Source organism: Octopus sinensis, linkage group LG13 (genome assembly GCF_006345805.1).
Source record: "Octopus sinensis linkage group LG13, ASM634580v1, whole genome shotgun sequence".
In the NCBI taxonomy this organism is placed as follows: Eukaryota; Metazoa; Mollusca; class Cephalopoda; order Octopoda; family Octopodidae; genus Octopus; species Octopus sinensis.
In genome coordinates this window covers 8,899,374-8,916,155 of record NC_043009.1, presented here as the reverse complement: position 1 = coordinate 8,916,155, position 16,782 = coordinate 8,899,374, and the positions used below count along the sequence as shown (strand labels likewise).

Sequence of the window (16,782 nt, the reverse complement as noted above, 5' to 3'; positions counted from 1 at the left end):
ACAGGACATATTTCATTGGCCTCCAAGCATCATGTATGGTACACGTTCCCAATTTCTTTCAACCACCGGAGTAACTTGGGAGTTATGAAAGAAGAACTTTGGTATTATCCAGAACATAGGAAACAAGGGCTTGCTAAAAGTCTGAAAATAAGAATGGACGTTCAGGACAAACTTATGAAAATGGCTGTGGACAGGCAAAGGTTCAGTTGGTATGAAGGTAATTGCCAATACACTCCAGCCTTTGGCCCATAGTCATGTTCTCTTCATATTGTCTTTTCTTCTGCAACTGCCATGGTTTCTAGACCCCCAAAGCTGGCTGGTCTTGTACCACCTCCTTTTAAGATCATTCAATTCAATAGTTTGACCTTTCATCATCTTCTTACAGCATTCACCCGGGGTGGGTTGAGCTGGCTTCATTCATCCTCAATGCTGCATCTCTCACAAACGCCGACCAGGCCTGGCGATTTGAGGCTAACGACCGCGTGATCTCCAACCACTCCTTATTCCAGCAGCGAACGCCGTAGATATGGGGGCCTAGGTTGGGTTCCAGGTCAGCCTTGACTGTCATCAGCCAGGTTTTTCGTTGTCAACCACATCGCTTTCGCCAACCCTGACCTTTCATGAAGTGTAGTGTAGCCCAACACTAATTTATCCAGTCCTTTCTCCCAAGAACATTGTCATTCTGGAATTCCATCATACAACTCTTCAAAAGGAATATCAACTGTATTGATCTCTTGGACTTGGAGAGCTTGTGAAAGCTGTTGGCATAATCCCTTCCTGCAGCCCAAACCATTACAAAAACCCCAAGTAACTCACTAAAATAAGACACCAGAATACACACACACACATCATGAATGTTCTTATATCAACTTTCTCATGCTTGCATGGGTCTGCTGGAATTAGGTGAAAAAACAAAATAGTAAAGGTTACCTTCTCGATTTATAAGGGCCGGTTTCATGACATATGTATTCCCCGCTTTGACTGGATGCTTATCTGTTGCAAGATTACTTGTTTGTACCAGCTGAGTGGACTGGAGGAACGTGAAATGAAATGTCTTGCTCAAGAACATGTTGCCCGGACCAGGAATCAAAATCACAATCTTGTAAAATGCATAATGCAGGCTTCCAAATGTTGCTGTTTCTGGAGTTCATGTGGAACCCACTTATCCAACTTTTTCACTTTTCTGATTTGAAGTAGGTGAGTCAATATTGTTTACTTGCTAACACCAAACAACAACGATAGTTCATGGCCACTTTGAAATGGATCTGACTCAATGGTAGCTTTCAGTTCGTCATTATCCATCTTTGTTTCTGGTCGACCACATTGCTTATTTGTGAGGCCAAAGTTACCAGAACGAAATTTTGCAAACCAATTTGATACTGTCTGCTGTGTAATAACATTGAAATGAAATGCTCCGTTAATATTCCGAGCTGTCTGTGATGCTGTATTTCCAAGAAAGAACTCATATTTCAAAACTACGTATTTCCAACTTAACCATCATCATCATCATCATCATCATCATTTAGCGTCCGTTTTCCATGCTAGCATGGGTTGGACGGTTCAACTGGGGTCTGGGGAGCCCGAAGGCTGCACCAGGCCAGTCAGATCTGGCAGTGTTTCTACAGCTGGATGCCCTTCCTAACGCCAACCACTCCGAGAGTGTAGTGGGTGATTTTATGTGCCACCGACACAGGTGCCAGACGAGGCTGGCGAACGGCCACGCTCAGATGGTGTTTTTATGTGCCACCGACACAGGTGCCAGACGAGGCTGGCAGACGGCCACGCTCGGATGGTGTTTTTATGTGCCACCGACACAGGTGCCAGATGAGGCTGGCAGGTGCCAGACGAGGCTGGCAGACGGCCACGCTCGGATGGTGTTTTTATGTGCCACCGACACAGGTGCCAGATGAGGCTGGCGGACGGCCACGATCGGATGGTGTTTGTTACGTCCCCAAAGCACGGAGGCCAGTCTATGCGGTACTGGCTACGGCCACGTTCGGATGATTTTCTTGTGTGCCACCGGCACTGGTACCACAAAGATACAAATTCCATTTATGCTCATCTATTTTGATTTGTTTTGATTTGATTTGATTTTCACTTGCCTCAACAGGTCTTCACAAGTGTCACTTGCCTCAACAGGTCTTCACAAGTGTCACAAGAAGGAAGGTATGCACAGGTGGACTGTCTACGTCGCCGGGTCTTCGGATGGTGTCTTTATGTGCCACCGACACAGGTGCCAGATGTGGCTGGCGAACGGCCACGATCGGATGGTTTTCTTGTGTGCCACCGGTACTGGAACCACAAAGATACAATTCCATTGATGTTCATCTATTTTGATTTGGTTTGATTTTCACTTGCCTCAACAGGTCTTCACAAGTGTCACGCGTGTCACACACTTGCCTCAACAGGTCTCCACAAGTGTCACACACTTGCCTCTGCCTCAACAGGTCTTCAAAAGTGTCACACACTTGCCTCTGCCTCAACAGGTCTTCACAAGTGTCATAAGAGGGAAGGTATGCACAGGTGGACTGACTACGTCGCCGGGTCTTCGGATGGTGTTTTTATGTGCCACCGACACAGGTGCCAGGTGAGGCTGGCGAACGGCCACGATCAGATGGTGTTTGTTGTGCCCACAGCACGGAGGCCAGTCGATGCGGTACCAGCTACGGCCACTTCGGATGGTTTTCTTGTGTGCCACCGGTACTGGAACCACAAAGATACAAATTCCATTGATATTCATCTATTTTGATTTGGTTTGATTTTCACTTGCCTCAACAGGTCTTCACAAGTGTCACACACTTGCCTCAACAGGTCTTCACAAGTGTCATAAGAGGGAAGGTATGCACAGGTGGACTGACTACGTCGCCGGGTCTTCGGATGGTGTCTTTATGTGCCACCGGCACAGGTGCCAGATGAGGCTGGCGAACGGCCACGATCGGATGGTGTTTGTTGTGCCCACAGCACGGAGGCCAGTCGATGCGGTACTGGTTACGGCCACGTTTGGGTGGTTTTCTTGTGTGCCACCGGCACTGGTACCACAAAGAATACAATTCCACTGATGTTCATCTATTTTGATTTGTTTTGATTTGATTTGATTTTCACTTGCCTCAACAGGTCTTCATAAGTGTCACAAGAAGGAAGGTATGCACAGGACTGACTACGTCCCAGGTCGGGGCCACGGGTTATGGCCTGACTAGTCTTGCCGGGTCTTCTCATGCACAGCATACTTCCATAGGTCTCGGTCTCTAGACATTTCCTTAGTGAGACCTAAAGTTCGAAGGTCGTGCTTCACCACCTCGTCCCAGGTTTTCCTGGGTCTACCTCTTCCACAGGTTCCCTCCACTGCTAGGGTGTAGCACTTTTGCACACAACTATCTTCAGCCTTTCTTGTCACATGACCATACCAGCGCAGCCGTCTCTCTTGCACGCCACAACTGACGCTTCTTAGGTTCAGCTTTTCTCTCAAGGAACTTACACTCTGACGATTATGAACACTGACATTACACATCCATCGGAGATACTGGCTTCATTTCTTGCGAGCTTACGCATATCCTCAGCAGTCACGGCCCATGTTTCACTACCATGTAGCATGGCTGTACGTACACATGCATCATACAGTCTGCCTTTTACTCTGAGCGAGAGGCCTTTTGTCACCAGCAGGGGTAAGAGCTCTCTAAACTTTGCCCAGGCTATTCTTACTCTAGCAGTTACACTTTCAGCACACCCACCCCGCTACTGACTTGGTCTCCTAGGTAGCGGAAGCTATCAACTACTTCTAGTTTGTCTCCCTGGAACGTGGCAGAAGTTGGTCTCTGCATATTTCCAGTGTTTATTGCTCCTGAGCATTTGCCACAGACAAAAACTATTTTCCTAGTTAGCCTTCCTTTGACATTGCTGCACCTCTTATGTGTCCATAGCTTACACTTGGTGCATCTTATAGAGTTTCTACCTACACCTTTTTTACAGATCGAGCAGGGCCATCTACCTGAAGGCGTTTGTGATTGATCTACCTTCCTACTTATTAGAACTTTGGTTTTGGCTAGGTTGATTCTAAGGCCCTTCGATTCTAATCCTTGTTTCCACACCTGGAACTTCTCCTCCAGTTCTGATAGTGACTCAGCAATTAGAGCAAGGTCATCAGCATAGAGGAGCTCCCAGGGGCAACCTGTCTTGAATTCCTCCGTTATTGCCTGGAGGACTATGATAAATAGGAGGGGACTGAGGACTGAACCTTGGTGGACCCCAACCTCTACCCGGAATTCTTCACTGTACTCGTTGCCCACCCTCACCTTACTAGCAGCGTCTCTGTACATGGCTTGCACAGCTCTCACCAACCATTCTTCTATCCCTAGTTTCCTCATTGACCACCAGATAAGGGACCGGGGGACCCTGTCAAAGGCTTTCTCCAAGTCAACAAAAGCCAGGTACAAGGGCTTATCTTTGGCTAGGTATTTCTCCTGCAGCTGTCTTACCAGGAATATAGCATCAGTAGTACTTTTCCCTGGCACGAACCCAAACTGCATATCATCTAAGGTAACTCTCTCTCTAATTAGTTCGGCTACAACCCTCTCCGTAACCTTCATTACCTGATCCAGCAGCTTGATGCCCCTGTAGTTATTTGTCTCTAGGGCGTCGCCTTTACCTTTGTAGCAGTTGACTATTATGCTGCTACACCAGTCATTGGGTATGACCCCCTCGTGTATCACCTGGTTAACTATACGGGTGACTAAGCTATAGCCGACACCACCAGATATTTTGAGCATCTCTGCAGTAATTCCTGATGGGCCTGGGGCTTTCCCTGTTTTCATGCTTCTAATTGCCTTATCTACTAAGGAACTGTTAACTCGGATTGCTGGTCCCTCTGTTGGGTCGACATCGGCAGACTCTCTTTATCCCATTCATTTTCTTCATTCAGCAACCTATCATAGTGGCGTCTCCAAGTCTCTCTCTTTGCACCCTCATTAAGTGCAAGTGAACCGTCCTCCTTGCGAACACATTTCTCTCCTACCACGTCACGATTCTCTCTCACACACTGTCTTGCAACACGAAATACCTCAAGTCTTTCATCCTCACGACGCAGGACATTGGCAAATTTTTCCTTCTCTGCTTCCCCTCTGGCTAGATAGACCTGTCTCCTGGCTTCCCTTCTGGCAGACTGATACACTTCCCTGCTACCACCGTTCTTCCAGGCCTTCCAAGCCTGTTTCTTTTGTCTAATAGCCCTGTCAACAATATTGTTCCACCACCACGTTATTTTGGGTCTTAAGGGGACTTTGCACCAGCCACAGATCTGGTCATCTCTAAACAAAAATAGCAACAAAAAAAAAATTCATAAAAACTCAATAAAACACAAAATAAGTTAGAATAAAGAAACAGATGTGTCAGCTTTCTAACAAAAAATAAAGATTGTCAAAATATAATAATGGCACAAAATGAGCAGCAGTCAAAGTTTACTATATACCTTACTACAAATTTCATACTTGATGACCTGATATATATACACTATCCAGCTCATGCCAGCATGGACAACGGATATTAAATGATGATGATGATGACACACACATACACAAAAAGTTAAACAATAAGAAATTTCTTTTTGTAAAATCTAGTTTCAAAATTTATTTACAAACAAATTAAGAATAGATATTTTGTGAAGTGAAAAAGAAGTCGAAATTCGCACAAGAAGACAAAACAGCAGGGGAGATCATTCTTTTCCTAGAGTACCGTATATTAAAACTAGATGGAGCATTGTCACTCATTCATTCGAATAGTCTGTTCTGATTTGACCAGCTCATCTCTCATTGACTGGGCCTTTTTCTTATATTTATCTGCTAATTCGGAATTCTGATCCACACCATCGCCACGCCGATACATAATGCTAAGATTCACACAAGAATAAAGATGTCCAAGTTCACAGCCTTTTAATGCTAAGTCAAAAGCTTTTTTCATATCTTTCTTTAATTCAGTCTGGTCTCGCATATAAAGTGCGCTGAGATTAAAACACGCGAGAGGGTGGTTATTTGAGCAAGCTTTGGTGAGATAGGTTACGGCATTTGGAATATTCTGGTGTCCTTTACTTAGACTTAAGATTCCTGCCTGGAAACATGCAGGAATGTAATCATAATCACATCCTTTGGCCTCGTATTTAATTGCTTCTGTTAAGTCTTTTTCACACCCTGTACAATAAAAAAAAAGAAGCCAAAATTAGTTTTATTCAATAAAATTAGCTTTATTAATTTTTTTCATTAGCATATATGTCTTTTATCTGTTTTGGTTATTAGACTGTGGCCTTGCTGGGGCACCACTTCAGAGAATTTTTAGTCGAATGAATTGATCCTAGTACTTATTACTTAGAGCCTGGTGTTTATTCTATTGGTCGCTTTTGTCAAACCACTAAGTTATGGGGACATAAACAAACCAGCATCAGTTGTCAAGCAGTGGTAGGTGACAAAGATGCACACACACACATATATATAAAGGGTGAGGGTGACCCCCTTCGGTCATGAATGACCATGGGATTGCATCTAGAAAGTTACCCTCCAAGGCACAAGTCCGGGCAAGGTTGTTTATGGAAGACCAGCAGTCGCCCATGCATACCGGCCTTCCCTCTCCACACCACCAGTGTTATCCAAGGGAAAGGCAAAGGGGCCGATACAGCTTGGCACCTGTGAAGTCGCAACTCATTTCTACAGCTGAGTGAACTGGAGCAACGTGAAATAAAGTGTCTTGCTCAAGAGCACAACGTGCAGCCCGGTCCGGGATTCAAACTCACAACCTTACGATCATAAGCTCGAACGACTGAGGGCTGGCGAACCAGATGGCTGCACCAGGCTTCAATCTTGATCTGGCAGAGTTTCTACAGCTGGATGCCCTTCCTAACACCAACCACTCCAAGAGTGTAGAGAGTGCTTTTATGTGCCACCAGCACGGGGCCAGTAAGGCGGCACTGGCAACGACCTCGCTCAAATCTTTTACACATGCCACCGGCGTGGGTGCCAGTCAGGCAGCACTGGCTATGACCTCGCTTGAATCTTTTACACATGCCACCAGCGCGGGTGCCAGTAAGGCAATGCTGGTAACGACAGTAAGGCGATGCTGATATATATATATATATATCATATATAATTATCATTATCATTTTATGCAGAACATTGGAAATAAATGGCATTGCTTGTAGGACAGTGACACAACTACCGTGCAATGACAAGACATGGAGGTAGAGACACACACATCATTTAGCATGGAGGACAATTTTCTTTATGGATGGATGCCCTTCCTGTCACCAACCCTCTGTTTTTGAGCAAGTAATAAATCACTGTCAACAACATTCTTGTTATAATCTCTCTCTCTCTCTCTCTCTCTCTCTCTATATATATATATATATATATATATATATATATACTTTATTTAAAGCAGCAGAAAATTCAACAAAACCTGTTACTCTGAGTTTCCCGTTGCCGTTCATCGGACAGTTTTTGAATGGCAACGGGAAACTCAGAGTAACAGGTTTTGTTGAATTTTCTGCTGTTTTTAAATAAAGCATATTACTCTACCACTGGTATTTGAGTACTCTTTTTTCCACCTTGTTTCACATTTATGTGTTTACTCCAGTATATATATATATATATATTATATATATATATATATATATAAATGAGAAAATGGAGGAACAGATACATTTCAATCATCGACTTACAGATATTACCAATTTATATTATTTATTCCTAGTTGGTATGGGAATATCTTTCATTGATGAATTCATCCAAATCTTTTCCATTTTACCAGCAGTATTCATCCTGAGGAATTGATGTACTATATTTGAATGCACTCACTTATCGCTAACAACACTTAAACTATTGAATAGATACTTCATGTACATAAGTATTAACAATGCAAATTCCTCAGAAAATTAACTTAAAAGTACAAAGTGTGATAGGGGTTATGAGTGTAACCCACTATGGGATATCAGTTATATATATATATATTTTAGAAAAATCTGGCCTATCAGGAATCACTGCTGAGATGCTTAAAACAGCTGGCTATGTGGGCTATACCATAGTCACCCGCATTGTAAACCAGGTAGTTCACAATGGAGTCATACCCAATGACTGGTGCAGCAGCACCATAGTCAACTGCTACAAGGGTAAGGGTGATGCTCTAGATAGAAATAACTACAGAGGTATCAAACTGTTGGACCAGGTGATGAAGGTCTCAGAGAAGGTCATAACCCATCTCATTAGGGAGAGAATTTGTTTAGATAAAATGCAGTTCGGTTTTGTACCAGGTAGAAGCACCACTGATGCTATATTCCTGGTCCGACAACTGCAGGAGAAGTACCTAGCTAAAGATAAACCCCTCTACATAGCTTTTGTAGACTTGGAGAAAGCCTTTGACAGGGTTCCCCGTTCCCTCATCTGGTGGTCGATGCGGAAACTGGAGATTGAAGAATGGCTAATAAGGGCTGTACAGGCTCTATACAGAGAGGCTGTCAGCAAGGTTAGGATTGGCAACGAATATAGTGAAGAATTCCAGGTAGAAGTAGGTGTGCACCAGGGCTCAGCCCTCAGTCCCCTTTTATTCATCATAGTCCTTCAGGCAATAACAGAGGAATTCAAAACGGGATGCCCCTGGGAGCTCCTCTATGCCGATGACCTAGCTCTCATAGCAGAATCACTACCGGAACTAGAAGAGAAATTTCGGGTGTGGAAGCAAGGGTTGGAATCAAAAGGCCTTAGAATAAATGTAGCAAAGACCAAAGTATTAGTAAGCAGCAAGAGGTACTCAGCACACACCCCCTCGGGTAGGTGGCCCTGCTCAATCTGTAGGAAAGGTACAGGTAGAAACTCCATAAGATGCACCCAATGTAAGTTATGGACACATAAGAGATGCAGCAACATTAAAGGGAAATTAACAGATAAGATAGCTTTCATGTGCGGCAGATGCACAGGGACAATAGACACAACAGACACTCAGAAAACAGATTCCATCACACTCCAGGGAGAGAAACTAGAAGTAGTTGATAGTTTCCGCTACCTGGGTGACCAAGTTAGTAGCGGAGGTGGATGCACAGAGAGTATCACCACTAGAATACGAATAGCCTGGGCAAAGTTCAGAAAGCTCCTACCCCTACTGGCAACAAAAGGTCTCTCCCTCAGAGCGAAAGGTAGATTGTATGATGCATGTGTGCGAACTGCCATGCTTCACGGTAATGAAACATGGGCAGTGACTGCAGAGGACATGCGTAGACTTGAAAGAAATGAAGCTAGCATGATCCGCTGGATGTGTAGTGTCAGTGTGCACGCAAGACAGAGTGTAAGCATCCTAAGAGAAATGCTGGATATAAGAAGCATCAGATGTGGTGTGCAAGAGCGACGCTTGCGATGGTATGGTCATGTGCTGCGGATGGATGAAGAGAGATGTGTGAAGAAGTGCCACTCCCAAACAGTTGAAGGTATCAGGGGGAGAGGTAGACCCAGGAAGACATGGGATGAGGTAGTCAAGCATGACCTCAGAGCATTGGGCCTCACTGAAGCAATGGCGAAAGACCGAGATCTCTGGAGATATGCTGTGACTGCAAAGACCCGGGCTGCTTTCTGCAGCAATTCCACATACCCCCTACCCATTCAAAGTACCCCGGACCCAGTTGCCCCCGTGCCGCTGGCACGTTAAAAGCTCGAACCGATTGCGACCAATGCCGGACCCCCCGGCCCCTGTGCAGGTGGCACGTAAAAAGCACCCAATCCACTCATGGAGTGCTTGGCGTTAGGAAGGGCATCCAGCCGTAGAAACTCTGCCAAATCAGACTGGAGCCTGGAGCGGCCCCTGGCTTCCCAGACCCCAGTCAAACCGTCCAACCCGTGCTAGCGCGGAAAACGGATGTTAAACGATGATGATGATGATGTGTGCTTACATAAAAGAGAGCAAAATGTATGTACGCCACTATATATATATATATATATTATATATATATATATAAAATACAACATAGGATAAGAACGCAAAACATCCAGATAGATAGCTGATACAAAAAGGGACAACAAAACACCCAAATAGACAATAAAAAAAACCAAGGATGGGTCATTCAGAGTCCTCTATCCTTAGTCAAGCACCAGATTATCATCGCAATTTTGGCTGAATATATATACACACACGTATGTGTGTATGTGTATGCTCGTGTGTCTGTGTTTGTCCTCCCCACCAACATCGCTTGACAACCGATGCTGGTGTGTTTACGTCTGTGTAACTTAGTGGTTCGGCAAAAGAAACCGATGGAATAAATACTAGCCTTACAAAGAATAAGTCCCGGGGTCAATTTGGCCAACTAAAAGCAGTGCTCCAGCATGGCAAGTAAAGGGAGAGTATCCCTGTGAGACTCACTGAAATTTCTGTAAACATTTCAACACTTGATGGTTTAAACATGTTTGTCCAATTTTTACCTTGTAATTTTAGACTCTCCTTACCCCTCCCCTTTTTCTATTTTATATATTTGCTCCATTGATAAGCAGAAAATTGTCAAAACAAGTTTGGTATGTGAATAAATCTATTGGGCTGTCTGGAAAGTTTGTGCTGATTTTTAAAGAAAAGAAAAAGGTCAATAAATACTTGCCATTACATTTTTAATCAGCCAAATATGAACCACTTTGTTGCACAATGCATCTCCATCTTTCCATTAACATGAAAATACCCTCTTCCCAGAATTGAGGGAGTTTCATGGCAAAGAATTCATCAAGGTATCTTTTTATGTCATCCAAGGAATTGAAATTTTTACCATTAAGACTATTCTGCAGAGACCTGAATAAGTCGAAATCCGAAGGAGCAATATCTGGTGAATATGGAGGGTGGGGGGGAACACATCCCAGCCAAGCTGCAGCAATTTTTGTCTGGTTCCCAAAGCATCAAGTGCCAAAAATGAACTTTTTTATCTACCGTTTTAAAGGGTTACAGAATTAACACAGGTTATAGGAACATAAACCTTCTTCCACGAAAAGATAGCTTAAACTGTGCTCTAAATGGAGGTATAATCAAATCCTATTTTATGGACTCAACCATGTTCTCAAATAAGTCGAAATGTAAGCTACTATAAATCGGCACAAACTTTCTGGACAACCCAATATTTAAAAATGACTACACATTTTTCAGATTCAGGCACATTTTCAAATCCCAAAACAAATTCTCCTATATTTATCTATCTGCCTGTCTATCTATCTATTCAGAGAGAGAGAGAAACAGACAAATTCTGAGAAGTTAGTATAATCAGCAGTATAATATAAAATAAATTTTACTGCAGTTGTGCAGCATATATGAGAATAGTTAACAAAAGATGCAAGGTCACGCATATCAGAACAATTGAGGTCATACAAAAATAAATGAACAGATAGTTATAATTAATGAAATGAAAGATGCCAATAAAAACTACCTACCTTGTCCTACAGTTCTGTAATTCCCATATTTATAACAACTGTGACCATAGTGATAGTCATCACAGGTCGATTTGTACATTTTTGCCGCTCGTTCATGTTCTTTCTTCACAGATTCAAAATAATCGGCCAGTCTGTGGCAACCTACAATCAGGAAGAAAGAGACAGTAAGTTACTGTTATCAAAACAGCACTTTACCTTTTGTATTTTACTGTGCTTTACAGAATAGTCAATCTATGAATCTCTCTATATATAAACAGCAAAATGTCTGTCTGTCTGCATGGGTGTCCTTTATACAAATCCACAATTTTTCAGTTAGAGGGCTCGCATTTTCTATGGTCATTCAAAACCGTCCAAGGGTGGTCGTGCACATCTTTACATTTCCCCAGTCACCCCGCAAAGCTATTAAAAAATCAATAGAAGTGACTTTTTTGTGAATTTTCTATCCAAAACCCAATCAAAATGCCCAAAACTTGATACGCCAATTGAATGCCAGCTAGCAGTATGTGATTGGTCAGAGATTTGGACAGTACTCGCGTGTATGTGTGCACGCACGCAGCTGTATATGCATGCACTAGCACTATGACCTGGCATTGCCGGGTCATAGTGCTAATGGATAATAAAACTTAATATGATGCTGTAAGTGATTAAGTAGGAAAAGGAAGTCAAGAGATTACATTTCAACCATTTTAATGTCCACTTTTGCATGTTTGTATGGGTCAGTCAGAATTTTGTCAAGGCAAATTTTCTACAGCCGGGTGCTCTTCCTGACACCAACCCTCAACTGTTTCCAAGCAACATAATATTTCACATGGTCAGATAGGTTTTTCTGCAGAAAACTGGAAACAAACAACCTCGCTTGTTGACAGTGATGCTCATTTACAACTGTGATGTGATATCAGGACACAGGTATACACATACATAAATGTATACAACAGGTTTGTTTCAGTTTCTGTTTATGAAATCCACTCACAAGGCTTGGGTCAACCCATGACTATAGTAGATAACACTTGCCCAAGGTTCCGTGTAGTAGGACTGAACAGAAGATCTCATCGTTGGTAAGGCAGCGAGCTAGCAGAAACGTTAGCACGCCAGGCGAAATGCTTAGCGGTATTTTGTCTGCCGTTACATTCTGAGTTCAAATTCCACTTTGCCTTTCATCCTTTTGGGGTCGATTAAATAAGTACCAGTTACATACTGGGGTCGATGTAATCGACTTAATCCGTTTGTCTGTCCTTGTTTGTCCCCCCACACACACACACACACTGTGTGTAGCCCCTTTAGGGCAGTAAAGAAATAAGAAGACCTCATGGTTGGGAAGCAAACCAACAGACATTGCTGCATCTCAATGTGCATAAAAAATGGTGATAGATGAAACCGACTTTGTTTTAAATATGTCTTGGCCAGTGAAGGAAGTGCAGCAGCCCTGAGCTTTTGCAGAGCCTCCAAAATGGATGAGAGGAAGGAAGGAAGAAGATAATAATGGTTTTATAATTTTGGCACAAGGCCAGCAATTTGAGGGAAGGGAATAAGTTGACTACATTGACTCCAGTGCTCAACTGGTATATATTTTATTGATCTTGAAAGGATGAAGAGCAAAGTCAACTCTGGTGGCATTTGAACTCAAAACACTTGATAACCGATGTCGGTGCTTTTATGTCGTTGAAACTTAGCAGTTCGGCAAAACAGACCAATCGAATAAGTACTAGGCTTACAAGGAATAAGTCCTTGGGTCGATTTCTTCGACTAAAGGCGGTGCTCCAGTATGGCCGCAGTCAAATGACTGAAACAAGTAAAAGAATAAGAAATAGCATCCAGCTGTAGAAACTCTGCCAGATCAAGATTGGAGCCTGGTGCAACCATTTGGTTTGCCAGCCCTCAGTCATACGTCCAACCCATGCTAGCATGGAAAGCAGACATGAAACGATGACAACGAGAGTGAGAGACAAAGAGATGCAGATGTTTGTTTATATTTTGTGCTTGTTTATTCAAAAGTGACCCTGATTGAGTTGTATTGTTCTTGGCACTTCCGTCAATAACTTGTTTGCTCACTTAGTGCCTTTGAAGCCTTGTGAAATAAGAGGCTTCTTACTTGTAAAACAGGGTAGGCATCAGGAAAGGCATTCAGCAGTAAAACAACGTTTCAATAACACATTCATTCCACCCATACTAACATGGACAAAAGAGACATAAAACAAACGAATACAAAACCTCAGATGGCTTTAATTACTGAAGTAGATGCTTTTCCCATGAACACCAACCATGTCTTGAAGTTATATACATATAGTTAATATTTTTCTAAAGCAAAATTAAAATCTACGACATTAAACAATGAATGAAATTTTATTGGTGAATGTAGCTCTCATAAAGACCATCAAATTTAAGAAAGAATGAATGTTTTTTTTTGCTTTTCCAGTTTTCCACAGAAAAACCTGTCTGGCCATGTGAAATATTATATTGCTTGGAAATAGTTGAAGGTTGGCATCTGGCTGTAGAAAATTTGCCTCGACAAAATTCTGAATTGACCCATACAAGCATGCAAAAGTGGGCATTAAAATGACTGAAATGTAATCCATTGTCTTCACTATGTTGTTGTCTTTCTGCTTAAGCAGTTATGGCCTTATATTAAGTTTGCCCTGTCCATGCAGAGCTCACTCTGGGACACCTACTTTCAAGTTTGATCGATGTACCAACCAGTCAAACAATCCAACAAACACTTAACTTGACTGGATGTGGTTCGAGGTTACCTGCCATTAGACCAGCTCATGACCAATAAAGAAAAATGCTTAACCATGAAAAACAAAGTCCACACTGACACCATTGCACTTCAGTTTTTGGTCCATACTAAATCAGTATCATAGTCTAATTGATCCAGAAATTACTAGCTTAAGCCCAAATTACAATGGCTTTCCAAATGATGTCCCACATCTCTCACACTGCATAGTTCATCCCACAACCAGAAAGTTTGCTGAATGGTATTAACTCAAAACTTAAGGTGGTCAGCTGGCAGAATCGTTAGCACACTGGGCAAAATGCTTAACAGTATTTCGTCTGCCGCTGCGTTCTGAGTTCAAATTCTGCCGAGGTCAACTTTGCCTTTCATCCTTTCGGTGTCGATTAAATAAGTACCAGTTATGCACTGGGGTCAATATAATCAACTTAATCCGTTTGTCTGTTCTTGTTTGTCCTCTCTGTATTTAGCCCCTTGTGGGTAGTAAAGAAATAAGTACTTCATCTGCCTCTACGTTCTGAGTTCAAATTCCGCCGAGGTCAACTTTGCCTTTCATCCTTTCGGGGTCGATTAAACAGTTACGCAGTGGGGTCGATATAATTGACTTAATCCGTTTGTCCTCTCTGTGTTTAGCCCCTTGTGGGTAGTAAAGAAATAGGTATTAACTCAAATCATAATATTGTACTTCTATTGCAACCCCAAGAACAGCGTTGGCTGTGTGACTTTCTCCACACACTTTCCACCAGATAATGAACTACTACTCAGCAAAAGCCTGATCCCTCCTCCATCAAATAAAGAAGCTACATAAGTATCTCTATACCAACCAACCACCCTTTACAACAGCGGTCTTCAACCAATTTTTACCTGTGGAACTCTTTGATTCCTATTTCACTCAACTGGATCCTCATAGCCACTCAGTGATTAAAAAATCCTATTATACTTTTAGAATTACATTTAATTAGGAATAGTATTTAAAAAATTGTTAAAATATTTTGTGTATAAGCAATATATTGCACATAAACTTTAACAGCAAAATCTTAAGTGTGGCCCCCAAGGGCCATATGGACACTGGTTGAGAACCACGTTTCAGAAGGCCAGTAAAACGAAACAGTTACCATGTATGCTAAGTCTACCTTGTACTCAAAGAGAATAGGAAATGGAGTAATTTTTGGTGATGCTCTTTTAGTTCCAGTTAACCGAGGCAAGGAGGGTTTTGGCTACAATCTATAGGGTAAAGGGTGAAGATCCCCTCTGGTTATGAATGACCATGGGATTACACCAAGAAAGTTACCCTCTGAGGTACAAGTCCAGGCAAGGTTGTTTTATGGAAGACCAGCACTCACCCATCATACTAGTTTCCTCTCTTCACACCATTGATGTTATCCAAGGGAAAGGCAAAGACTGATACAGCTTGGCACCAGTGACGTTGCAACTCATTCCAACAGCTGAGTGAGCTGCTGCAATGTGAAATAAAGTGTCTTGCTCAAGAACACAACACACACCCCAGTCCAGGAACTGAACTCACTACTTCATGACTGTGAGCCGGATGTTCTAACTACTGAGCCAAATCTATAGATTAGTAAAATACAAGTCAACATAATCCACCACAAGATCCAGTCTTAATTGCAAAGTGGTGGCTTATGTGCCTCAATAATGCTGAGAGCTATGCAGTGGAGTGTAAGCTCTTGGTGGAGCCTCTTACACAGAACAGGGTCAAAGGTTAAAAGCCAGACTAATATGGACATCCAGACTGAGAAAAAAAGCAAAGATATAGAAGCATTGATGACAACTGAAAAGCAGCAAAATGTGAGGAAAGACAGCCGAGAGTTGAGTGCAGTGGAGAAAAGCCTCTGCTCCGTGGGGGAGCAGAGGGCTTGGGCAAGCAATGATAGCATTATGTAGAAGTTTTAATTAATTTAGATTATGTTTGCAACGAATACACACACACACATGCATGCTCTCACATTCCAGAAGCTATTATTTAGCATTATAAAAAGATGGTATTTATTGTCAGTGGTCTCTTAGCTTAATGGTTCAGAGCACTCAGCTGAAATTTGAGAAGTACAGGGTTCAATTCCCTGTGGAGACTTGCTGGCCACTTTTACCATCTTTTAAAAGGTATTTACCCAATTTTCTAAGGTGATTTCACAGACTTCCAGCATTTGTGAATTCTTTTACTTTCTGTAGAATACCAACAACACACACGGTGCTTATAAGTTTTTTTTTTTTTCCATCATTTAATGTCCGTTGTCCATACTGGTATGGGTTGGACAATTTAACAATTTGACCAGAGCTGGCAAGCTACACCAGACTCCAGCCTGATTTGGCATGGTTTCTATGGCTGGGTGCCCTTCCTAGTACCAACCACTTTGCAAAATGTGGTGGGTGCTTTTAAGTGGCACTGCATGGACGCTTTTAGGTGGTGCTGTACAGGCACTTTTACATGGCACCACCAGAAGGATTGGTTTTAACACTTCTGTATATATGTATGTATGTATATAGTTTATAGATTAGAGACAAGTGTTCTCTATATAGAATACACTCTGTGTGTATGTATGTATGTATGTATACACACACATATATAGCAGTCTACACAGTCTGTCAAAGTCACTCACAAAGCATTGGTTGGCCCAG

The 16,782-nt window shown here is 42.4% G+C and overlaps 1 protein-coding gene across 1 annotated transcript in view; it reads right to left on the bottom strand.

The window, feature by feature from the left end:
• Positions 1 to 5,589: 5,589 nt before the first annotated feature.
• The window catches only part of LOC115218546 (cytochrome c oxidase assembly factor 7 homolog), a 13,608-nt gene continuing 2,415 nt past the window's right edge, over positions 5,590 to 16,782 (bottom strand). The window contains exons 2-3 of the mRNA XM_029788427.2: positions 11,421 to 11,561; positions 5,590 to 6,176 (exon numbers count right to left, since the gene is read on the bottom strand). Coding sequence (XP_029644287.1) covers positions 5,752 to 6,176; positions 11,421 to 11,561 — 566 coding nt within the window. The 3' untranslated portion in view covers positions 5,590 to 5,751. The remainder of the gene's footprint in view (positions 6,177 to 11,420; positions 11,562 to 16,782) is intronic.